Below are 27,242 nucleotides of genomic sequence, written 5' to 3'. Positions count from 1 at the left end.
TTCCCTTACCCTTGTGCCTATGTTTCTCATTGGTAAAACAAAACCAAGCTTTTACTGAGAAAATGACTGTATACATATGGTACTCTGTGAGAGTACGTATAGATGTAAATATGGACAGCAAAAGGTTTGGGTAATGCTTCTTGGGTGGAATGCATGAGCAGGCTGTGGTTGCAACCTTACCACAAAATGCACAATCATGTAGTGAATTGGTTGGCTAGAGCCTCCTCTGTGTTTTCTTCTGTTTCCTTGTGTCCTTACTTTTTTCCTCTCTCCACTTAAGTACATTTCATTCTAGAGTTGCTGTATTTTTTTTTCCTTGCTCATTTGCTATTATTGAAGTAATAACTAGCAATTTTCATTAATTACAAATTTCTTCATTACTTCACTAGAATTTAAAGTTATTGTGAGTTTTGTTTTAACATAGCTGTGGTTTATAGGTTTTGGAGTAAATTTGTACCATCGTTTATACATATTCAGGTGCAGTTCTGAAAAGGTGCAAATAAAAACCTTGCAGTCCTTAGGATGTATGTATAAATACTATTTAAAAGGATAGCACAAATAACTACACATAGCAGGTTCAGAGAATTAAGTCATCTTGGAAATCAGATGTGCAGCTACTTATGCAGAGAAGCAAGAAACGGAAGTTACTGTAAGCAAGCTGAAAATATCTGCTGTCAAAATCAGCTTGTCCTGTGATCATCTGGTTTACCTCCTTCTGCTGCACAGATCAGTAGGTTCACAGTAGCTGAATTTGATCGATTTCAGCACAGAATTAGGTACCCTGATCTGTGAAAATGGAAGTGCAAGCTCTGCTTTCATTAACACTTCACCATTATTGTTGTTTTGACCAGACAGTATCTGGGGAAAAAGAAATCAGCACCTACTGACGCATATAATGCTTCCTGCAATACCTTAGCAGTAGGGGGGTTTTGCCTCTAGGGTCGAGAGAAAAGGAAAAGAATTGCTTGCTATGAGCTGGAAAAGCAGCACAGTTGGCTCTGGCAGTGAGGGGGTTGACTGACAGTCTGCAGTGCAGTGGAGTTAGCTGAGCTCCCTATATGGCTGTGGATTAGCTATATGCTAATACTGATAGGAGAAGAGGAGCTGTACCAGGCGCAGTGAGCTGACGGTGGAGGCGATCAGAGTCTCAGCAGAGCTGACTCCTCAAGAGCCATGGCTGAAGGGGGTGAAGGAGGGGAAGATGAAATACAGTTCCTACGAACTGTAAGTATCTGCTTTTTATAGGTCATGTAGCACATGATTTTATGTCTCATGTCTATTCCTTTTCAGTTATATTAAAAATAAAATGTTATTTCTGTGCTGGGCTTTGCCAAATGGGAGAATTGATTTAGTCAGTGGAAAAAAATAAAGCAAGAATGTGAGCTTTAATAGCATCAGGCAGTCTCAGTGTGTTCTTCCCTGAATCTGCTCAATAGCCAGTTTGGTAGACGGAGACCTATTTCCGCTGCAATCCCCTGTGTTTGAACCGTCCTTGTCAAGTTTGTGCTTGGGTTTCTAAATGTAGCATGCCAAATATCTGACCTCTGAAACTTCTGTCTAGGTTAGATTTCACTGACATTAACAGAAGCTTTGCAAATAGAAGAGCCTTAAAATGATGAATAAACCAAGCAAGCCCTTGATGACCTCTTCTGATAAACATGCACACAGAAGCACACTTGTGTGTCGGGAATACCAACAGATGTTGAAATCAGGGCTCTGCAAATGTTTGGGGTCTTTTCTCTGCTTATAAGAAGCTTATTTTAAAAGGAGATAAGGATTTCTTTGGGAAGGGGTGTTAATTAGTGAAATAGCCTTCACTTGGTGTAATTTTCTGTAAAGAGCCCTCACACCATTCTCTCCTAAAGCTTTACACAAATCTAGTATGACAACCAATTTGGACTTTTAAGTAAGTAGTGTTCATGCCTTAATTTTTGGGAAGTGTAAAATCCTTTTCATGTGTCATCTTGTGTCTCTCATTATTTTTACCCTGCATGACTAAGAGTGTGTTGTTGTGTAACTAACATGAAAAAAGCTGCTATTGATGTGTATGTTCCCTCCTCTTCCCATACTATCTTTACTTTGCATTTATCACAAATAATGTTCCAGAAACAGTCTGCTCTAGAGCTGATACAACTTTAAAAGGGTAAGTTTCTAAAACAAAACATGCTAAGTGCCCAAAGTAGGAAATTACAAGGCTGATTTCTGGGAGGCTGAGAATATTTATTTCTGGGAATTAAAGGTTGGAGAGTGGTGATGGCTGCTGCTGCTTATGTAAATTGTTCAGGTGTGATGAAGTGTCATTAGCACTTTTAAGCCTAGGAGAATTTCATGGAGGGAGGGAAACGGATAATCAAAGTGAAGTATCCTTTCCGATATCCCTTCCTTCCACTCCACTTTTTAGAGGCATCTGTATTACATAGGTTAGTAGATTATTCAAACCGTAGGAGAAGGTGCTTTTCTGCAAGGCTGGAGCTTAAAATGAATGTCCTTTATCCTTTCCCTTTCTAAGATGTTGTCTTGAGTGAGCAGTCTTCCTCAGTGATGAACTGAGAGGCTTTGCCTATTCACAGATAGCCTATGTGTGCTACAGGAGATGGCAATTTCTGCTGCTGTGGCCCATTCTCATGTGGGTAGAACTCTGTTGCATTTCTTTCCAATGGGTAAAATAAAGCACTAAATAGACGTAGGGGCCAAAAATGGAAACAGCAAAAGTGAGACTATGCAGAAGTGTTCCTTCTACTTGGTGTTGGGAAATCCCTTACAGAGAAAAAAATGGACTAGATTTCTGCCTTGGAAGCCCTAGCTTCTCCTTGCTGTGAACAATCATGTCGGTTACTGCTGTCTCCTCTCCATTGTAACTTCCTTCACCTTCCTGGAGAAGGGATCAATTGTTGTTTTGCAATATACTGAGAAAAGAACCACTCATTAGGTACTGAATGCTACAGTGGTGTAAGCCTTCAGTACTTATTACTTAGAGCTTTTATTTCTGCCTAGACACTGTTTGTACATACAAACATGAAGTACGGTAGCCCCTTAGAACTCTTCCAGTGAAATTGTTGATCAGTCAGGATTTTCTCCAGGTCAAAATGGTTTCTGGGAATTTGGATTGCTGGTGAATGTTTCCCAAGCTTGTGTAGCTGAATTTTTATTTGAAATTGTTGATCTCCCTATTCTTATTTTTGAGTCTGTACACAGAAGTGCTATAGGATGCTTTAGGCTCTCAGAGATAACTCTTTCTTGGTGAGGTATAAAATAAGGTTAGATCTCTTTTGATCCAAAAATATCCTACCGTATTTTTCGAAAGGGCAAGGGAATTAACTCTTAAAAGTCTAGTAAAATGAATTTTTGCTTCCTTATAGGGCAACTTTTCCTTTGTCCACCATTTTTTGTTGGTTATGATGTTTTTTTTTCTTCTGGATCTAAGTTCTTGTATAATTTTGTGCATCATTTTTAGGCTCTCTGCTCATATAGAAGGGCTAGAAGCTCAGTAATGCAGAAAAATGATACCTGTATCATTCTGTATATTCTAGGGAGCAGCAAACTTCATAGAAGCATAGAATCATAGGTTGGAAAAGACCTCTAAGATTCTGAAGTCCAACCATACACCCAGCACCACCATTCCTGCTAAACCATATCCTGAAGTGCCACATCTACATGTTTTTTAAACACTTCCAGGGATGGGGACTCAGCCACCTCACTGGGCAGCCTGTTCCAATGTCTGGCCACTGTGGGCATACTTACAAACTTTGATGGAAAGCTTTTCACTATCTCTTTCTGTTCGAAGGCATTCCTCATATTTAGTTAATCTGGCAGCAGTGGGAATGACAAAGACCTTAAGAACAAATTCCAGAGAGGAGAGGACAAGAACGCTTTTATTGTCATCATTGTTGTGGTAGTAGTATGTCTTCAGTACTTGTTTCAAGTGAGCACCAGTTCTTCTGTGAAGTCGTTATGTGCAATGATAGTATTGAAAGGAAGATGTTACTAATATAGTGTAGTTTCCTTTCTTAATTTTTCCCTGACTTGTAAGTTTGGTATGAATATAAATAAATATATAAATACACACATTTTTTTTTCTTATACTGCAACCCTTCTGCTATGTCTTTGTTATGAAATCTTTGCTTTTTATTTTTTTTGCTGTAATAATGCGTGGAATAGTTTCTCTAGTTTCCTAGTAGTGGCTGGTGGCTTTTGTCTGTATTTGACTCTGGATATTCAGTGTATGTGTGCCTACTTGCGTATCGTGTGGAAGGGAGAAGCAAAGCACTTGTTACATGTGTGTAATATGTAACACTGCTGTCTCTTGGTTTCCTGCCCTGGTAACATTTGTTCTTTAGATGACTTCCCCATATCGTTCGTTTGTTACCCCTTCCTAAGGTATGAATACATAATAAATTAATGAAGATAACATTTATTCAGCATTAGGTGAGAACACATATGTTAACCTGTGCTGTTTTGAAGCAACATGCTGAGGGCTGTAGAGGGAACCCTGTTGCCCTTGGCAATGTGGATGAGCTAGCCTAACATGTTCTCATTTGAGCCTTTCCTAGCTACTGGGACTTTACTACAGTGACAAATTGACAAAGTCCTTTTCTCTCTGGAAATTATTCCCAAGTTCTCTGTCATTCCCACTGCTGCTGAATTAATCAAATATGAGCTGATGCCTTGGAGCAGGTAGCTTTTGTCTTCCTTCCTCAGAAGTAACCTATATAGTGACTTGCTAACAGAGAGCATGGATGGTGGGGCAGGAAGTCACCCCCCCCCCCAAAGCATAGGAGCAGTTTAAATGTACTTGTAATGAAGCATGTCACAGTTGTTTGTCATCACAGAGTCCAGATTACAGTGGTAACATTAATAGATGTATTGCTTTATTATTTTTCCTGAAATTCGTTGTATTAATGGAAAGTGTTTCCACTTGTTTTAATACAAATTTTTTTTTGGGGGGGATGACTCATAACACTTTAGTTAAGAAAGTTTTACTTTGTTTTCCGTGGATCTGAACAGAGTGTGTGTTGGTGTGTATGGGTGTTAGCATGTGTGTGCCTCTGTGTCTGTGTATGCGTGACACTTTCCCCAGTGGGTTACTAATTTGTCATTTCTCTGAGTGACAAAGGCCTTAAAAATTGATTCTTCTTTGACTTCTGCTCCTTTAATAGGTTGTCTCAATGACCTAACTTGAAGTGTTCTGATAAACCTCTCCAATGACTATGCAAAAATTTACATATAGGAATGGGAAATTGTTTTCTGTCATAGACTGAGTGTAGTTATCTGTTATACTTAAATAGCAAAGTACTGTTGTTACAAAGATTTAGAATAGACTATATGGATTTATTTTTTTTCAAGATCTAGTCCATGTACGTAGATTTACACAGCGAGTTTACAGGTTTTTTTTTTTTCCAAGTATTTCTTTGATCATTTGTGTGTTAAATTGTGCCCCAGAATCAAGACAATTGGATGGCTCATACAATTTGTATGTGGATATGCTTTGCTATCTATATTTCTTGAAAATGAGCTCATCTGTTGTTCAAATGTTACAGATAAGATGGGAGTTTATCTCAGTTTTACAATATGAACCGTCAGGTATAATATGAGTTAGATTTTTTTTTAATCATTTTTTAAAAATAATTTTTCTAATCATGCCAAATATAAATATAAAATTAATTATATCATGCCTTTTTTACTATTTTAGGAGTTGTACTAAAGCAATTCAGTTTACCAAGGATTAGTGTGGCATAAAGCCAGATCTTCTTCAGATGCGTAGAGTTTTTAGGACTGGTTAATTAAAAACTGGGAACACAAGAAGATTGTTCTCAGTGAGTTGTGTATGACAAGTATATTGTTTCTATATCGAAAAGCGATATAGAAACTTACATGTAATAAAAGTCACAAAGGCCAAAGAACACATTAAGATCAAATCAGTAGAGTTTTCCTGAAGCCCCTTTTAAGGGAGCTGGCACAGGTTTTATATGCTTTTTTGAACAGCTGAGTGTTCTGTGGTATTGTTTTCAAATTAATTAGGACATTTTGTCTGTTGTCACTGAAATGTACTGCAGTTTGTGATACAGTAGTTGTCCATTAGTCGGTCAATTCCTTTTACGAAAATGGTAAAAAGAAAAGAAGAATAATGTTATACAAAACTTGAGTTGCTTCTGAGAACCGGTGTGTATTAGGAGCTGAAGTGATTTTTGAATTAAATGTTTATGTATCTATTTATCTTTGTGCATTAAATCTCCCCCTTCTGATCCTGTTGCCACAGTTTTTAACAGTTGTAAAACAGTACATACTTCTGTCTGCTAAGAAGAACAAAAATTGTGCAACAAACCAACCAAACCAAAGGTCTGCCATGTCTCTTCCACTCTGTTTAAAAGAAGTTTTTCAAATGCATTTTGCTTCTTAAAGTTCAATATGGCTACTGCCAATCACTCTTTATGCCGTGTTATTGTTCATTTCCTACCATGGAAACCATAATTAATTTTGTGATGTTATCTTGAGTTAAGTTTCTTAGAACTTGTAGCATAGTTTTTTGTAAATAAAGTTGCTCTGGTTTTTTTCACACATTGAATTGCCACTTTTACTCCCTGCGTGTGTTCTCATCGTTGTGAATAGATTTGCCCAGTTTGTGACTATATGCAAAACAGATAGCTTATGCATATTCTTTGTTTAGGACTATTTCCTTGCTGAAGGTCTGGGTAATATTGTAAGATAGATGTACAATATGACATTTTCCACTGTGTCATATGCTACATTACACTGTGAGTGTTTATTTTTGGTGAAATAAAGATAAGATCTTCTGCAATCAATTGCAACCCCTTTTCAAGGCAGAATTTTAAGTGAATGCTCTACCATACTGTAAACACAACAGTTGTGCCTTCAGACTGTATAGTGTATCTGTTTTTTAGCTCCGGACACACTGGAGTAGTGGCTTCGTATCTATATCAGAGTTACTAAATTCATTTTAACAATTTCTCTTTTGCAGTGAAATAATCTCATTTAGGCAGGCATTTCAGGCTACTGGTAAGGAATAGCTCTTCAGGAAAATTGCACCATGTTTAGATGAAAAGGGAAACACATAGTTTGGTATGTTCAATATGATGAAAACTGAAGTTTATTTAATGGTTGGAATTTTATAACTGCTGTTTGGGAAAAGAGAGGTAAATGATATAGCCATAATAGCATTATAATTTCTTAGAACTCTATGTGATTTTTCTTGATGTGCTTGAGTATTTCTCATTCTGAGTTACGATCTTGAGGTCTGTTCCCAGCTTGTGGTACAAATACAGTACGAGTGGGATGTTTATGCTGCCAGAAGCTTGCAATTAAAATAAGAGGGAAGATAACAGAGGAAGGCAAAAAGGGAGTATAAGAAGACAGTGAAATGGTATCCAGTATGTTGTTAGGTACTAATTTTTACATTCTATTTACAGAAACAATTATAAAGTAGATATACTGGAGTCATGAGGGAAAAAAAAAACACCTTTAATAAATATTCTGGGATAAATGCATTTGCTAGGTGATAGTGTGTTGAAAGACAGTATCAGGTGAATAGGGACAGAAATGAGGAAAGGTAGGTAGAGTTTTTGCAGATATAACATGTGGACAGTGAAGACTTGCATCATGATTACTCAGAGGTGAAGGCTGATTTCTCTGTATCAAATTGAAGGTAGTAAAGTTAGGGACACACTTCTAAAGGTCCTGATGTTACTGGCTGCTGTTGGAGTTGGTACATTGTGTTGTCTGTTTCCACAATACATTTCTTAGTTTGTTTTCTTTTTTGGCATGGATCTATACAACAGACTGTAAACCCAGTTTTTCCTGCGAGGACGTAGAGCAGTAAATGTTCAGAGATGAGTTGTACAACATTGCATGTTGTATTATATGTAATGATAGTACATGTATGTATGATATATGTATACATATGTATATATATATATGGGATATATGTAATTGTATATAATGAGTTGCAGTTTGCAAGCTGCTTCATATTTGTCCAGTCTACACCAGTTAAAAACAAGGCAACATTGCACGACATGAACTTATCATCATGCTTTACTACTGTTTCTGTCTACATCTTAAATAAAAAAAAAATGCTGTTTCAAAAAGAAATCAGTGCATGTATTACAATATTATAAATACAGTGTAATGTTACAAAATAATTGCAGGATTGAATATAGTCATGAGCAATTTAACTCCTAGGATAGATCTAACCAACTCCTTGTCAGTTTCTTTTCATTTTTTTCTTTTTCATTTTTTGGGGTTTTTTTTTGTATCAGTGTCAATGCAGGTCTGCTGAAATGACATCAAATTTCTTACAATCAAGCAAAATTCTTCAATCTCACCTCAGAATGTTAGCGAGTTAAAAGCCTTTTTGATAGGATTTGTGACCATGCAACAAACTTAAATTAATACTCCAAGCATACATTTCCCTGTTTCCCCCTAGCCCCACTGGTGGCTATTGTGGGGATTTGTCTTCTTCTCAAGCTCTGATTTTTGGTGTCTGGAGGGGGATTAATATCTTTGGTAATAAACAGTGAGTTCACTAGTGATGTTCCCATGGTTTTATAGAATGCAGCAAGTGGGTTGCCTGACCTCTGTGCCTTTCTTCTAATGCCCTGCCATGCTAAATGAGTATGATTCATTTTGAAATCCAGCTGGGAATATTGCGTCTTTTTCAGTTCCCATGGCAGTGCTGTGACCACACAGCCAAATGCTGCCAGGTGCATTAGACACAGATTCCAAAAATTAAAACAGTTGTGGGCAGTGAGGAGAAGAAAAATAAATTTGGCACACAGTTCTTTGGAATATATTGGATTCAATCACAGGATGCTAGTTTAAAGTCATGTATTTCTTGACTTCATTCGTGAAACACGTATTTTCCCAAATGGCACATAATAACAGTGTAGATATATGACAAGCACAGACCTCTATACACAGTAAAATTATCATCTCATGTTAAGAAAACAACTGTGAGTATAAACACACTTTAAAAGATTCAGAAGGAAAACATGAGGCACTAATGTATGCCTCAATGAATATTTTGGTTTATTTGCTCAATGTAGAATGTTTAACATTTTGTCTTTAATGTCATTAAAAAATCACCAGAGCATTCCTTATGTTTGTAGGATGTAGTGGTTTTGGTGCTGGAAGATGTAAAATTGTGTAACAGATATTGCTTAAAAGGAATGTATGTTGTTCTAATAGCAGAAGATATTTTTCTCCTAAATATTTAATTCACTTGAGTAACTTCTGGAAACTTGTTTTCTGAAAATTACAGTAATGTTTTGAAGCACAGTTGGCAAATATGTGACATCTTCAGAGTGTGTCTAAAGTAGTTCAAGATTGAAATATGCATAGGAATTATAAAAACATAGAGGAAAACTGATTATTTTTTTCTTCCCCCTCCTAGATCTGCTTTTGGTAGTGTCTCACCTGCAGTGTGTTTGTGTTGCATACATACATGTGTTTGTCAGCCATTGCACACCTGCTGTCAGTCAACTCTCAGTCGTAACAGGTGTGGTTCAGCTGTAAATAGGAGCTCATGGCCAGTTTCTTGATCAGGTAACCTCTATTTTCCAGTTCATGTCTGTGGTGAGGAGTGGCAGCTTCAGTCAGTTGAAGCAATGGCAGAGACAACAGCAACATAAGGTGAAAGATTCAGTAGTAATATCAGGTTTGTTCCTTCTATTGGGCTTTTATCCAAATAAGCAAGTGCTAGTTCCTCAGTAAGACAAGTAGTCAGCACAAGTCTGAGCTGTTTTTAGTCCACCACAAACATCTCTGTCAATCTTGAGCATTTCGGCTACTTCAGCACTCAGCCAGGTTCTCCAATACCTTGTACCAGAAAACCAGCTTCCCTTGACCCAATTGCAACAGCTTGAATTCTCTCCAGTAACAATATAATACAAAAGAAGTGCAACAAATAAAATCCTTTACAAATTACTTGTACAAACAATAGAATTTCAACTTGGAGACTTGAAACAGCTGTATAGCAGCAGATGCAGAACTAATTTAAAATGCTGAAGATTTAACATGCTTTCGAATTGCATCAGCAGTACCACATAAAAACAGGAGTACAAGGATCATCAAGCTTAGAATATATACCAGAATGCCTCAGATGAGTCACTAAAGTGCTTGAGGCCAAATGAATTCCATCTTCCAAAACTCCCTCTGAAGTTTGTTGACTGCAGTGTCTCATCTTCTCTGTATATGGAAAATTCCCAGAAGACCTGTACACCTGGTACATATTACTTAATGTCAGTAGTTTGTAGAGTTCAGAAGCTGTTTGATAATGTATAGAAAGGTTGGTACAGTCAGTGCACAGTCAGTTAACGTTTTGATTTAACAACAAAAACTCCAAAATTAAAAACCTAAAAACTGTTGGTGTTATACTCCAAGGTACTAGCATAACCTTCTTCTAAAGTGCTTATTAATTTCTGCTGCACTTTCCAAAAGATCAAAATAAATAGGCTTTATAGTTCCCATGTAGCCAAAGCTGGGAAAGGTAGTCTTTAGAATTTCGAAGACCTCAGTCTGATCGTATATGTCATGCCTGCATTTATTGTTACCAGGTAACCTTTTCATGAAGAACATTCACAGGACAAAAGATTCTTTGCTGCATACATGTTGACCATCACAGGAGTAAGTGCTGATAGGGAACAATAAGATTTGATTTCTTGGTCAGCCACTATCTGTGGGAAGTAAATAGGGACTCTATTAATAATGTGTGCCAAACCTTCGTTTAAAACTTTGCATTTTTTCCATTACTTTGTGCTATGTACATACATTCATTAGTATTAATAAAGAGTGAGGTTTTTAAAATGCATAGAACAATATTAACTTTCTAATTTGCAGACCTTAAACCTTTTCTGTAAGAGTTGTGAGTTGCCATAGACTGAATTTAAGACTCCTTACTTGATTTCTTAGTAAGGTTTTGCAGATCTCTTGGAAATAGTCCTGCCTGAATAATGTAGAATTCAGCCTTCCTTATCTTCACTTATTTTAGTTACTTTATTACCATGCCTGGAAATAGTTATAGGTAATCTGGTATAGGTGAAGTTACAGACAGTGGCTGATGGTGACTAGCACTTTTGATGGCTGAATCATCCAGGTGTTTCAACTGGGATGTTAGATGCATTTTTAATTTATTTTTTTTAATGCAATGTAATCAATAAAGTGAGCTCAAAGCTTTCAAAAATGTCAAGAGTTTTCTCTGCTTAGTGTTCTGAATCTTAGATGGCTGTCTTAGGTAATATTAAATTGGCCCCGTCTTTAATGTAGCTCTGTCCCGTGAGTGGGTAAAATTGTTGTGTGCTTGAATACAGAGTAGTACCTCAATTCTAAAACAAAATCTTGGTTCTAATGGATAGGTATTCTCACTGGAATCAGTGATCATTGATGATTATAATAAAAGTTCCAACGGAGTCTTGTTAAACTGAAATCTAGCAGTTTTAGTAAACCTTCTGTTGTTACAACCCTTTAAATAAATTCTGTCAATCCATATAAATCTTTTCCTTCAGTCACTGGGAATGCCAAGTATTCATGCCTGCTTTAGGTGTTTTGTTTTACTCATGATTTATTTATTGTCAGTATTGTGTTTTTGTTCAAGATGTCAATAAACTTTTAAAAATTGCTTCCATAAAATGAAAATAAGGTAAATTTTTGATCTAGTAGAGATCCAAAATCTTTCCACCTGTACAATTAAATGACATTGCATCTCATGTTGTACCAGGTAGTATGAATGTAGAATTTTTGGATTATAAGATTATCTTTTAGTTTGTGTCTAATCATACCCATAACATTTTTTCTCGTGTATTTCTTTATCTTAATAAATATGTTGATTTTTTTTTATAATGATGAAGTTGATGTATTTCTTGTAGTATTTAAAGCTTTCTTTATTATTATTTTGGTTTTTACAAAGATGAAAAAAAAGTTGCTTTCTACATAATGAAATGAACTGTAATAGCACTTAAAAAGCTTCAATAATAGAAGCGTATTAATACAAATTTGTGTTTTACAAGAGAAGGAAAAGTCAGCAACTACTGTAGGACTTTTTTTCCACCCTTGTGGTTTTGAAGCAATGATTTTATGCAGCACTGCTAAGACAAACCTACTGGCCGAAGTTTATTTCAGGGAAGGGTATAGAATATGGGATTATATTCTTCACCAGAGATGTGAACATTCTCCCAGTATTACTTCAGTTTAATGCATGAAATAGTGAAAGCTTAGTATATCAAACTTGGCTTGAGGAAGGACTGCTTTACTCATGCAAGTCAGCCTGACTTTCAGTATTTTCGGTTATGCATTTGCATCAGATCTCCTTTATATGCAGAATTAACAATGCTGTATGGTATGCTCATATGATTGCGAAAGTTGAGAGCAGCATATAGCACATACTAAACCAGCTAGATATAAACAAATGGTGAGGTCTAAAAGAAGAACTTGGTATAACATGTCATTCATTGTAAACATTGTTTGAGCAGCCAGATTTTTCTTCCAGTATGGAATACATTCTAATCAATATGTTGTTACACAATATTGAGTTCCTCAAGCAGGAAAACAATAGGTTTTCACCTGCATTTAAACTTCCCACTTATGAAAATATTATAATAATGTTAAAGAATTTACTTTATTAAGGAAGAGAACATGATGAGAAGAGAAAATGTTTTTCTTACTCAGGCTTTTACTCAGTTGTGCTTTGAAATGCTACAATTTGATGACTCATTGTGAATGCCCTAGCTAGCCTAACTGCAGGTAAGGTACAGAAGCTGGTCTAATGACCTTTCACTACTAACCAGAGTATAGTTCTTATTTCGTGTCATACCGCTTGCACAGGCAATAAGTTGTAAAGTTGTATCCACTTGGTGGAAAAACACCAGCTTTGAGAGAAGCTGAACCAGGAAGTACAGTCTCCCTGTGATTAATTTGAAATTTGGGAAGCTTGATGGAATGGAAGATTCTAGATTCATTCTGAGCATGAAGCTTTCATTTCGTGACAGAAGTTTGTTTTTGTTAGAAAGACTTCTCAATTTCTATTTACCAGGGATCTTCCCAAGTCAGCTTCTCTTGAGGTTGACCTTAGGCTTAAATAACATCATTGACTAAATAAGGGCCTGTGTATAAGGCTTAACTTGCCAATTAGAGTGGTAATATGACCTTTCCTATCCTTGCCAATATGATGACCATTTAGAATCGTAAATCAAAACATTCTAAAGGGTGAAGTGTGTTCACTACGACATAGAAGATGGGGGGTAAAATTGTCAGAGAAAAAAAATGATGGTCAAAAGATGATAGTGGTGGTATTCTGTTCATCTGTGACATCAGTAGAATGTTTCTGGTGCTGTTTAGAAAATTATACATGTAGTTGCGTAGCTCTATCATGTGTTCATGCAATTTAGCTTTATTCTCACCCTTTTACTACTGTTATCTTTCACATCTGTGTTTCATTTCTTTGTCTAAAAAACCCAGACAGCAGCAATAATGACAGAAGTCAATCATAACATGGGAACTGATGGAGGATTATCCTGACCTCAGGCTACTTCCAGGCAACATCAGTTAACAATACCCAAACTCTGTTTTTGTGCATCCCTGAAATCTCTAGCACCCGTTTCTGTAGGGAAACACCCTGTCAGCTAGCTGTGTAATTTAGCTATCTTAGAACACCAGATTCAGATACCAGTTTCTGTGTACTCTGTTTTCTCTTCCTGTCATTTCTTGAGCCATATGTTTTCACGGTAAGCTGGAGCTTGCAGTTGTTACAATAGAAGTCACTGAGCTGTTCCTCTGAAGTACTGCTGCAGAGGACAGAGGCAAAGACACAGTTGTTATTTACTGAAAAGTAGGTGTATTGTGTAAACGTGGCAAAAGTAGTGAGCTTTTAGCAGTGCCAAGTTAGCCCCCCTCAGATCATGTCACTGTCCAGGTGCTGTTTTCTTTGATGTTTGAGGTGGTGTCTCAGGGTAACTTCTATCTCCTTTTGTTCAAGCACAGATTGATGTAGTCAGGGTTCTTGGCACACATGACCATTGTTTGGTTGCTTTAAATGGTTGTGGGTTCTGTACTTTTTCACACTGATTAGGTGTCAGATTAGTGGTTTGATTGTAGGATAACTGTGCATTGATCATGTAAGCATTCTGGGGGGATGCACAAGGTGAAGAGTCACAGTGTTCGCAGAAATGATGCCTTAGACAATGTTGGGCAATGTGCTGCTGTCCTAAAATAGTGGTCTGAAGCAATGGCAACACCTGTTTCTTCTGAAGTATTTCTTCTCCTGTTACAATATTATATATGTATAGCAATTGCTGTTCACTCTGGTTACTTCTGTCTAGTACAGGCATAGTTTGCATGGCTTTTGTGACTTACTAGCTGTGCTTGGATCACTGGCTGGAGGCCTTGGCTTTAGTTACTTGCAAGTTAGTGCAATGTTCATAGGTAGAACTTGATAAAATGTTACAGCTATGTATAAGGGTCAGTCATTGGTAGTTACATGTGATGAAAGTGTAAATAGTGAAATAGTAATTTAGTTGGAAGGCCAATGTGCTGAATGTGAAAGCTTGCAGATTCAGAAAGGGAGATCTAATGCGTATGTTGAATAGCCAAAACTAATCAGAAATTTAGTTTCTATGTTTATGTAAAGATTTGCTTATGAAACAGTGATTCAACATTAAACAAGTACAACAGTCACTCCTTATGTTACACTGAACAGTAGTAATTTCAGTCCAGTGATCTAATCATGGCCGAACTTGAGGGAATTATCTTAAACCATCTCAAGTGAGGCATGATTAAAACCTGGGTTTTAGCCTAATTAATATGCTCTGAAGGACTCTATTAATGTTTGCAGCTGTTCTTCAAGCTGTGGTGTTAATGTAAGTAAGCAAAATAATCTCTAGTACCTGTGGTTAAATACAAATATATAGACCATCTTGGCAAGCAACATTTCTTTTTTTTAATATTTGAGTGGTTTTTATTTAAAAATTGGTAGTATGGTTGTATCCAGATGAGGGCTAGGATCTACTAGGTGCTGTGCAAACACAAGACAGTACGTTCTGTGATAACAGAGAGCTTACCTTGATTGGTGGATGAGCAGGCTGCAGATGAGCGCACAAGGAACATGATATTTTGGTCAGTATGAAAAGGGGAGTAAATCATAACACAACTGAAACATTGTTACAGTGCAAAATGAAGGTGTTAAATAAAATAAAAAAAAGAGGGAAAAGAGATAGTAGGTTACGTCTGAAGGGAAGTTCCATCTGTGGGAGATGGTGGATGACCCTCCAGCCAAAACAAATAAGCAACCCCAAACTTGAATATTTTGTAGATGAGCATTTGCGATTAGTGCCACAAATGTTCAGAAATGGGAATTTGCTTGATTGAAGGAATGGCAGCTAGAGGAAGCATGAGTTGTAAAAGACTTGATGATGTAATGTGATAAGAAGGAAAAGGGAAAAGACTAAGGTGCGATTATCCCTCAGAGATGGATTTGTTTTTTTGATGTGACAGGAAGGTTAGTAATACCATAGTGATAAAAAAAAAAAAAAAAAGGAAATATGGGGGTAGACTTGACTAGGAAGACCAAAAATCTTTATATTCAGTCACTGTGAGTATGCATTAACAGCAAATATTCACAAGGAGAGACTGGAAAGAGAGAGAGGCTGAGACACCAGTTCATGCACATTTCCCCTTTAGCTGTACCTAAGGCTGTAAAAAAACAGTGAGAACAACTGTCCTCCTGTCTCCTGTTGCTTGAAGTCATAAAAAATTCAAAAAAAGTGAGAAATGACAGGCTTTTTATTCATTTTGACATGCATGGCTTGCCAAAATTGGGAGTCTTAACAGGAGTGTACTTGCTCTCTATGGAAAATCACAAATAAATAGGTATTTTTTGTGGAAAAGAAAAACTTCAAAGTGGAGTCTACATTCAAGAATGAACAAGGCCCCATCTTCTTGAACGCAGAAGGGACGCAACAAACAGATACTTTGCTGAGAACACTGAAATTCTTGTCATTGCTCTTCAAAGTTCAGCTTCATAGATTCTTTTTCAGACATGTGAAGTCAGTAAGACTTCCCAGTCTTTCTGTTTGTTTGCTGTCTCTGCCTTACTTTTACCACACAGCAACCATCTGAAGTATCTTTGCTTAGATTAGTCTTGCATTTGCTTTAATTTCACATGGAAACATTTATTTACGTATCACAGGAACATAGAACTGGAAAGAACTTTTTGAGTCATTGAATCGGTTTTGAACTGAAGTTCAAGTTTAAAGCTAATTATATCTTTTCCCCTGCTGCTTTTATCAAGATACCAATCCATAGACCTAGTAATCTTCCTTCAGTTTTTCAGCTTAAATATATTTAGGTATTTCTAGATTTTTTTTTTATGTGTGCCAACAGTGTCACCTATCAATATGCTTATAAAGAAGAATTCTGTTCCCTCTCCAGTTTGACTTTTCTGGAACAAGTAACCTGAGTTTGTTTAACTTACTTTCATAGGACTTGATCTTTTAGTTTCTTCACAATTTTGTTAGCTCTTCTTTATACTATGGCTGGCCGAGTCTCCCTTAAGCATAGGTGGAAACCACTTGTTGGACAATGATGTGATACTTTCCTGTTTCCTTGACCAGAACTTGCTCACCTTGTATAGCAAAGCCATACTGGCATATACTGAAGAACATGAATTCAACCTAGAGGCCAACTTAAAAAGAGACAAACCACACTTTTAACCCTTTTCTGAAGACTGCAGAGTCTCTGTCTATGCTAGTAGATAGCCAAATTCTCTAGCTTTGAGGCAAAGGGGAAGCGCACAGCTTATATGCATACAGCTGAACTAATTCTTCAGGGTGACCCTATCTATACTGCCTGTTGGGAACAGTCCCTGGCCTGTTTGGTACTCCAGGTCATGCTAAGGTATTTTCTGGCAAGGTTCTGGTAGGTACAAGGCAATGTATTTCCCAGGTTCATGCGGAGTTAAATGTGTGGTCTTGCATCAGTGTAATCACTCTCTGTAATGTTTTAGAGAAAGCAGTGAAATGTCAGGTACTCAAGTAGTCACTAGTCTATGTGTTAGCATCGGTTAAAGAGGAGCTTCATACTGTGTTTCATAGTCTTAAGGGTATTCTTTTTAGATAGTTACATTTCAGTTCAATATTACATTTTATTTTTGATGGAAATTTAAATTCAGAAGGAAGTAATTCCAGGAATCTCCTTTCTCCTTATAGCATCATAGGGAAGAATCATAGAATCAATTAGGTTGGAAAAGACCTTTAAGGTCATCGAGTCCAACTGTAAACCTAACACTGCCAAGTCCACCCCTAAACCATGTCTCTAAGCACTGCATCTACACGTCTTTTAAATACCTCCAGGGAAGGTGACTAAACAACTTCCCTGGGTAGCCTATTCCAATGCTTGACAACCCTTTCAGTGAAGAAATTTTTCCTAATATTCAATTTAAACCTCTCCTGTTGGGGTTGATGTAGCTTGAGAGTTAGCATGACTAGGCCGCTTAAGCAAAACAGTTAGCATAACCGAACAGGCCGCTGGAAAGGGCAGCTAAGAATAACAATTGACAAAGTTGTGATAGTGCACATGATGTGGGTTAGTAAAAACAAGATGTGTTCAAGGACGTGCAGGCGGCCTGTTGCTATTGGCGTTAGTGCATAGTTACCAATCATAAGGGGATATGGGATGCGTGAACAGCGCGTGATTTATGTCTGTAGCCTATCCGAATAAGCGTGATCGCGTGTGCAGATATGAAAAATGTATATAACCACGCAAGCAGAGCAATAAATCGAATCAGCTGTGCATTGTATCAATGTGTGAGAGTCATTCCTGTCCCTGCATGGATGCTGAAACTCGGCACTCTCCAGGCACAACTTCAGGCTGTTTCCTCTCATTCTGTCACTTGCTACTTGGGACAAGAGACCAATGCCCACCTCTTTACAGCCTCCTTTCAGGTAATTGTAGAGAGCAAGGTCTCCCCTCAGCCTCCTCTTCTCCAGACTAAACAAACCCAGTTACCTCAGCTGTTCCTCATAAGACCTGTTCTCCAGACCCTTCACCAGCCTTGTTGCCCTTCTTTGGACACACTCCAGCACCTCAATGCCCTTCTTGTACTGAGGGGCCCAAACTGAACACAGTACTCCAGGTGCGGCCTCACCAGTGCTGAGTACAGGGGCAGGATCACCACCCTACTCCTGCTGGCCACGCTACTCCTGACACAAGCCAGGATGCTGCTGGCCTTCTTGGCCACCTGGGCACACTGCTGGCTCATGTTCAGCCAGCTGTCAACCAACAGCCCAGGTCCTTTTCCACTGGGCAGCTTTCCAGCTACTCTTCCCCAAGCCTGTAGCATTGTGTGGGGTTGTTGTGACCGAAGTGCAGGACCCAGCACTGACCCTTGTTGAACCTCATAGAACTGGCCTCAAGCCCATCGATGCAGTCTGTCCAGATCCCTTTGTAGCTCCTTCCTACCCTCAAGCAGATGGACACTCCTGCCCAATTTGGTGTCGTTTGCAAACTTACTGAGGGTGCACTTGATCCTTTCATCCAGATCATTGATAAAGATATAAAACAGAGCTGGCCCCAAGCCCTGGGGAAAACCACTCGTGACAGGCCGCTGACTGGATTTAATTCCATTCACCACAACTCTTTGGGCCCAGTCATCCAGCCAGTTTTTTACTCACCAAAGAGTATGCTCATCTAAGCCAGCTAGTTTCTCCAGAAGAATGCTGCGAGAAATGGTGTCAGAGGCTTTACTGAAGTTTAGGTAGTCAACATCACAGCCTCTCCCTCATCCATTAAGCAGGTCACCTTGTCAGAAGGTGAAGAAATGTATGGATGAAAATCTCTGATGTTTCTTAGGGTGTTTTATAGGAATCCATTTTAGGACAACCACTTTCATAATTCTGTTGAGAAGTGCCTGAAATCACATTCTTGAGATGTATAGCCATTTTTCACCATTAGTCATGAACTGGTATCTTTTTAAAGATGCGGATAGAACTTCTGCAGACCTTCAGATTCTGAAATACTTGAGGTACATTCTGCTGTCTCTGCAGTGCATCCTGTTAAGAGACTTTTCTCACAAGAACCTCTTACAACAGGTGGAAAGTTTAAAATAGTTGATATTTCTCCTAGGTATGAGAAAGTGTATGTTTCATCTTTGTTATTTTTGTAATTCTTCATAGAAACAATACTGGTTCCTGACCCTGCAGGTGTAAGGATTTTTACTTAACAGAAAAAATGACAGCTCTTGCTTTGACAAATTATTTTCTGGAATCACTGAGCTGCTGCGTAACTCTGGTACATATTTCAGTATGAAATACAAGTAATTCTAAAATCTCCTGATTTCAATTTAGCGTCTTACTGTTTGCCTTTTCATTGTGATGGTGATAGATAAGAGATTAATAACATGAGAGGCAAAGGTGAACTAACTTGGATGGAGCAGTCTGTTAACAGATTACGTGTTATCACTGACTGACCTCGTTCTTCTGACAGTGTTTACTTACCTAGCTTTATATTGTACAAGGCAATGTATATTTTTCTGGAATTATACCCTCTGAGACAGAATCAGCTGGCAAAAAAGTCTTTAGGGCCAAGTCAGAAGAACAACAGCACTGTAGCTTGTCTACAGGCCAGTACTCTCCAAATCAGGTTTACAGTCTTTGCTGGATTTCTGTCACTGAGAGAATCATCCTCAAGTAGCAGAAAGGACACTCTTGACCATTGAGTGTTTGTGAAGAATATGGTGTAAAAAGAAAGTGTAAGCAAGTCTCCTACTTAACAGAAATGTCAGCTTTTTAATGTGCTTATCCTTGCTATATGAGATGGTCAGATATTTTTGCTCATGGTGAAATGATCATGATGCTCATGGTGAAAAATTGTATCCAAGATAAAACGGACAATCAGGAGCCATTAGGGCAGAACTAGAGCTAACTCTTATACTATCTTTCTCCATGAGTGCATGATAGTTTACTTCTGCAGATTACAGAATAGTTCATGCTAAAAATTTCCCGGAAAACTTCACTATACTCTTATCACTGTGGCTTAGAGCTGTTAATCCTCTTTGCTTGGAATATGCATTAATTAGGTCTGAGGCAAAAACCAAACACATTTCACAGAAGAGACTGTCTTGCCCAGCTACTGAGAGGTAAATTTTATAGCTGTAATTCTTTCGGGTGTGGGATGCCATTTACATTATCAAATTCAACAGTAGAAATGCAATTCCTAACAAAGAAGGGGAAAAATTGAAATCAGAAATCTTTTGTCTTTTTTTTTGTTCTTGTTGCTTTTGTTATTTTTCTTTTTTTGTTTTTACATTCACAGTTAAAGCATGCCTCTCAGTTTGCTCAGAATCATTGCTGATAATAAGTAATTATATTAATATGGTGAAGTCTTGCATTGCACAGGAAACTTACCTACAGTTCTCAGACAAAGATTTATAAATTAGAAAGGCTATGGCTGAAGTATTCGGTAAAAGCCTGTAAAAATCCCTCCCCTGAGCTTCCACTTGCAGGTAGTATTTAAGTGACCTAATAAAGCTTGAAAGTGGTGCAGTGTCATTTATGTGGCTGCCTGTGTGCTTCCAACAAATGTTTCAAAATGCTGTAATTTTTTTTTCTGTGGGAGTCTTAGCTCCATGGTAACCATATCCAGTTTAACTCTTAAGGAATCTTGTAACTGTAGAGAAACCCTCTTATCTAATGATTAAATCTACTCCAGTCTCCTTTTAACACTCTACCTTGCCTTCCCACCTCTTCCCCTAAGCAAGGTTTTATCAAGTGTGAATGCAATTGATCCTCTGGTGTAGGATGTCATCACTTCAGAATAATTCTTCATGTTTTCCTGCTGAACAAGCAGAGAAAAATAGGGTAAGGATAAAGGAATGCTAAGATGATGAGTCAGACTGTAGTCTCACAATTTGCAGGAATAGTACCATTGCCACCTTTGAAGTTCAGGATGTGGGAAACAAAGTATGATGAGTATGGAAATATTCTTGCATGAAATGATACTGAAATAATTGTGACCTTTAGAAAAGAAACAGTGCTGTGTCTGAGATAATCTATAAGTGACATAGGAGTGCCTTTCATTCTGTTTCATAGCATAAGATAAATTTTGAAAGTGAAAAGTGACATTCCTTTCTGAAGAATCATATTGAAGCAGAAGTCTGATGTTCACAAAGAATTAAACATACGAGGTTATAGGTTTTGTGATAACTACTATACAATGGTTTTGCAAGGAGTTCTGCACCCAAGTATGTGAGAAATTAAGTAACCTCTGTACATTCGGAGATTCAGGAGGAAGTTTCCAGAAGAATGTTTTAAGATAACTGACTTTTTCAGATATGCGTGATAATATGTGGAGCGTACAATGAAGGGGAAGATTTGTTAGTATTTTCTACTTTCCTCGAAACAATAGTGTTCACTATAAGTATAGTGACGTGTCGGTAGCTAGACACTGATCTGACTGCTTCTGAAATTGTTTGATCCAAAACCTAATAATATGTATTTTTGTGGATTTCAGTGATTTTCAGTCAGCTGTCTGCATATAACCAAAGAGAATGTTCTGTCTCATCTTGAATTCTGATGCCTGGTACATACTGAATATAGATATTTCGCCCCCCCGCCCCATATACCTGTTCTCTCTTAAGCACACACCGTGTTGGCAATCTACAAGGGCATTACATTCAAGTGATACTCGTCTTTCTGTCTACACTTCCATTTTACTATCATTGTGCTGTTGCTTAGTCATTATAATGAAGCCATACTGAAATACTGATAACTTGCCCTAAGGCCTTCACATCACTCTCTGTTTAGTCATTATTCAGAATTACTGTTTTTCTTCTTAGTAGAAGACATAACTATAAAAAATTGAGCACAGCTCGAAAACTATACATGTTTTAGCACCTTTAGAGTTCCTATTAAACAAAGACCATGAAAAAATTATTAGTGTAGGCCATAAGTTGATCTGTGAACTTTGTAACTAGCGATGCACCCTTTTGAAAGAGAAGGGATGGCTGAAGTTAGTAGTGATGCAGGAAACTTCATCTAGAAATAGGAGGATACTTCAGGAGTTCTACTGTTTGCAAAAATGTATTTTCCTTTAGTGGACATGATTGATAATACAAGAACAAAATAATTTTGTGGGAGCTTCAGACGTGTTTGAGCACTGTACCGATGAACAGATACTGAACCAAGAATGTAGAATTGAATATTTTGCTAAATTTGGGTGTAGTAGGTTATAAGTTTTCTATGATTCTAGACAATTTTAGTTTGAACTAATAAAACTGTGCTCTGAAGATGGAGGAGAGGGTGTGAGAAAACTTGAAAGTGGCAGAAAGCCCTTTTCCACTCTGACTGCAGTATAAAATGCTTGCTAGTTAACATCATTATTTTTGTACCTGCCTTTCTGCAGGTATATAACTCTTTTCATACTTTAGCGTATCACCTTTGTAGGAGACTAAAACAATTAAGCTTAAAAGAAGTCTGAAGTGTTTGACTCTGTGTGGGACAGTCTTATTTGAAATAGCTTTTTCTTTCTTACTACAAATAAAATCAAGTCAGCAGTCTCATCTGAATGTTTTAAAAAAAGATAGTGAGTGGTGTCTTTGCAGTGCAATTGCTTTTTCTGTGGTATAAGTGTATGTAACTTATTTACAGTAGGTGTACAAATAATACATTGTCTGACTGCGTTAGTAAACTGTAGATGCCCATAAAGTATGAGGAATGAAATCTTGTAATTTCTGTCTTCCTCAGAAGAACTGTTAGTGGGAGACATTAGTGATTCCAGTCGTGTCTCATTTAATCGTGCAGTAGATTTAAAAACTAACTCACTGCCTCACTGTAAAATCTGATTTTATAATTAACAGTATTTGGAAAATACTTAAAAAAAAAGTCGATATTTTATCAGATACAACTTTAAGTAAAGTCCCTTTTTTGAGCTCTCCTATAAAACTTCAGAGAAGTAATCAGTAAGGATGGTTAGTATGTTTGTAGTATTTTTCATGAATGAAAGGCAAAGTTGTTTCATTCACTTAATTGCCAGAAGTGCCTGTCTTCTAATACGGGTTTTTGTGATTTTAACATTCAGCCCTGTACACTTACTATGCATTTGTCTGCTGTGTTTATGATTCAATTATTTGGCTTCTTGTCCCTGTGAAGGAAATATTATTCCTAGCAATTAACTCAGGTTTATACTTAGGGTTTTATCGTAAAAACCACACTCAAGGGATTTCATGCTGCCGAGGGTGAATAAAGATACTATGTAGCCTACTGTGGTGGTCTGAAATTTCAGTTTTATTTGTAGATTTTTCTCATCTGAAAGCTACCAGCTGACAGCACTAACAGCATTTAGTAAATAACTGAAAAGTGAAAAGACTCCTTGTTATTGTAAGCTCAATCATAACATGATTCAGCGCAGTATACTTGAGCAACTTAACGAAAGATTTGCATGTGGGGATTAAACAGCCCAATGCACGCCTGTAATTTTCTTGGTGTGTGTTATTATCTTGGTGCAGTCATTTAAAGAGAACATGTCTTTTGAATGTTCAATTAATTACTAAACAGTCAAATAAGGTTGGAAGTTTTTCTTTGTCTGGTTATCCTACTGTTCTCTATTTCTGCCTGAAAATCTTGTCCAAGGAGAAAAAGATGTTCCAAAAGGTCTTCAACATATAGCCAGTTTTCACCACCGTGCATACATGTATCATGTAAAATTTATCTAGAATTTACATGAACACAAATAGACTCAATTCTCTCCTTTTATTGTGGCTTTAAAACAGTTTTGGGTGCAGGTTGAAAAAATATTTTGTAAGGCAGAGTGTATTATTGACTACAGAGAAGGAAGAATAATGTAAGGGTAATGTGGCTTGCTGGCATTATATCAAATAATTTCTACCTTGTTCATATCGCTATACTATCTTCTGTGACTGTAGGCAGAATATGCTTTATGTGTGGTTTGGGGAGGTTTTTGTTTTGTTTTTGTTTGTTTGTTTGTGGTTTGTTTTGGTTTGTTTTTTTTTTAACATCTTAAATACCCAGCCATTGTTGAGTCATGATTGTAATTTTGGCTGCAAAAAATGGCAGGGCTGTTGCCACTTGCTGAGTATTTCCTACCTAATGCTGATGATACCGTGAATCTTTTGTAATGTGCTCTGTATTGTAAGTAATAGTAGAATAATCTAATACAAACCTTGTCAAATATGAATGAGCTATTCTTTTCTGAAGGGTACCATTGACATAGCAACTTCTCTCTGACTGCCTTTTCAGTTATCAGCCAAAACTTTAGAAGGAATTGTACAGAGCAGTACTCTGAAGTGCTTGTGTTAGGTGCAGTAAATATTTACCTTTTTCTGTGGGATACGTTGAAAATCAAATTTTGTAACTTTAAGTGAAATTCACTACAGGAGTTGCCTTTTTAATTTGCTCTCTTGGTGGCAACTCATATTTCTTACTGTAGGTCAATTGACTAAAAGTCAAGAAACGTCAGTCTGAAAATACTTGGTTTCTCTGTGGTAGTTTGAATTCGTATTTCATCTTTTACTTCATATTAGATTGAAATATCAGTGTTATCTGACTAACGTGAAATTCTGAATTTTGTTCAAGATCACTTCAGAGCCCCCTAGGCCTTCAGATTATACTGAAGTCAAATATTCAACCAAGCTTATCCTTAGATTAAAAAGCATTTTACTGATTTCACTATGTGAACAGAACTTTATACAAAACTCTGTTTTCTGTCCAGAAGATTTCCTGCCCACCCCCAAATAATAATAGTAGAAAGTATCATGGCTCCTTTTTCCCTGCAAATGGACCAGAGGCAGGAAATTTAGATCCAGATTCAGATTTTCAGGACCTTTATCTCAGGGATACAAGTTAAGTGGACCTAAGCAAGAGAGTTCAAGCAAGAATCTGTCTTTGCTTCCTGATACTTGTATCTGATACACATCATAGTGTGTATCTTCAAGCCTGTATTTTTGAAACTTGAATGAATGAAATCAAGTCCACTAAAGAGTTTGTTTATATAATACCTTAATTTTCAGAAGATGGGTATGACTGTCCAATGAGTGAGACTTTTCTGGAAGCTTATTGTGCCTTCTAGATCAAACTGCTTGTATTTTCTAGCCAAAAGCTACCAAGACAACAGTATCAGAGAACATGTCAGTAGTAACTGTTGCAACATCTCTGTGTTATTTTACTTAAGAAGCCAATTTTTTTTTGCCTTAGCACCAAAGAAAAAAGTTGTATACTAATTTGTTTTTGCAACAGTGTGGGGTTTGAAATAAAGAAATGAATTGGCCTATATTGTTTATTTAACCATGAATGAGCATCTAAAAAACTTCAGAATATTCCATGGCTGCAAAAATTTGGTGGTGGTTAAGCGTAGGTTGGCATTGAGTTGGTATAACTGATGACAGAAAATAGTTGTGCAGATCATATTTAAAAAAAAAATAGATCAGATAACGTAATTTTAAAGATCTATGCTTTGTAGTTCGTTCTATGACTACTGGATTTTTACAGAAATTACAGTTATTCTTTTCAGCTATACTCTGTGATACCATTTTTAGTCAGCTTCAGCCTCCTGGCTTGTTTATGGCTCCAAGGTAATAATTTGAGCTGATGCTTATATGGAGATAATAAGAATCTTGTAGCAGAGCCAGAATATTTGTTAATCCAGGGTAAGGTATGAAAGGAAGCAAGTACTGGATTTTAGAAGAGGGAGAAGGTGGTGCCAGGTGTGTTAGTTTGGAAACATTTTTCTCTGTACTACTGTTGTGTAACTGTGTCTTTGTTGTTTAAGTCAGTGGCTTGAATTTCTACTAGCTTGCTTGTGTTTAGGAAATTGCTGTTGTGTTCTTTCCATACAACTTCTCAACAAATAGATGATTTGTTTGTACTCAAGTTTTTGCCCTCAGTTCAGTCTCACAGGATAAGCTCTGTGACTGATATTTTAAAGCACACTAGTCTCTGCATGAAATAGGAGGCAGAGAAATAGAAAAATATAGTATCTGAGTTTGTATAGAAACACTGAGGCTATAGTGGCTGTGATTTTTGCAGATTTGCAATCCCACATGTGGTAACATGTCAGTACAAATGTGAGTCAAAATGATAGAGCACTCACAAGACTCACCCTAGTTGCTCTAGTAGTTGTTTATTTCCAAGCTTTTGGTCCTGTTTAGACTCAGCTATACAAAAGTTGGTTCTCATCCATTCTCTAAATTCAGATGCCTGATTTGTAACTGAATTAATTTTCAATCTTATCTGAGTAAAATCATTGTATTAAATGTTCTGCTGCATGTTTCTTCACTAGCTTCCCTGATGGGAGTCTGAAGACTAGTAACATAATTGACTGTGCTAGCCTAGCTTTTTTAGAACATATAGTTATTTCCTGAAAACCATCTTTGACAGGTAATATTTATCCACAGTGGCTGAGTTGAGACTGGAGTGGACAGACTAGGAAGGGAGAGATGTTTCCTTTCCTGCTACTGACCTTGGGAGCAGTGAAGGGTGGGAAGATTCTACTGTGGTAGTAACAGTAACGTGGAAATAACATGGAAGTGGGAGGCTACAGCTCAGGTAGCAGCTTCTGAAAGGAACACTGTGCAGCTGTTGAGGCCTCAGTAAAGAAAGAAAGAACTTTCTGAGCGCTTAGATTTGCAGTCAAAAAGTAATTGATCTTTATAAAACCAAACTTTTAAGCAAGGACCTGTATGCAGGGACAAAATGGGCAAGCAAAAGTTGTTTATGGTCCTCTGTTTATACTGTTGGGTCTTCCCTACTAACTTTGTTTTTTCCTGTTTAGAATACAATAGTGCAGTTGGAAGGGACCTACAACGATCATCTAGTCCAACTGCCTGACCACTTCAGGGCTGACCAAAAGTTAAAGTATGTTACCAAGGATATTGTCCAAATGCATCTGAAATCCCTGACAGGCATGGGGCGTCGACTATCCCTCTGGGAAGCACGTTCCAATATTTGACTACCCTCTCAGTAAATAAAAGTTTCCTAGTGTAAAGCCTGAACCTCCCCTGGCACAGCTTTCAACCATTCCCATGTGTCCTATCACTGGATCCCAGGGAGAAGAGCTCAGCACCTCCCTCTCCGCTTCCCCTGCTCAGGAAGTTGTAGAGAGCATTGAGGTTGCCCCTCCGTCTGCTTCTGTCCAAACTAGACAAACCCAGAGTCCTTAGCCTCTCCTCATGGGACCTGCCTTCCAACCCTTTCACCAGCTTTGTTGCCCTCCCCTGGATGCGTTCAAGTACCTTA

At 37.5% G+C, this 27,242-nt stretch overlaps 1 protein-coding gene across 5 annotated transcripts in view; it reads left to right on the top strand.

Annotated features, from left to right (window-relative positions):
* Positions 1 to 1,083: 1,083 nt before the first annotated feature.
* Positions 1,084 to 27,242, top strand: part of RYR3 (ryanodine receptor 3) — a 246,915-nt gene continuing 220,756 nt past the window's right edge. For all 5 annotated transcript variants that reach the window (XM_075426096.1, XM_075426095.1, XM_075426093.1 and 2 more), the window contains exon 1: positions 1,084 to 1,224. In XM_075426096.1, coding sequence (XP_075282211.1) covers positions 1,174 to 1,224 — 51 coding nt within the window. In that variant the 5' untranslated portion in view covers positions 1,084 to 1,173. The remainder of the gene's footprint in view (positions 1,225 to 27,242) is intronic.

Source organism: Opisthocomus hoazin, chromosome 7, assembly GCF_030867145.1.
Source record: "Opisthocomus hoazin isolate bOpiHoa1 chromosome 7, bOpiHoa1.hap1, whole genome shotgun sequence".
NCBI lineage: Eukaryota > Metazoa > Chordata > Aves > Opisthocomiformes > Opisthocomidae > Opisthocomus > Opisthocomus hoazin.
Note: the sequence above shows the minus strand (reverse complement) of the source record. Positions and strands in the feature narration are given on the sequence as shown.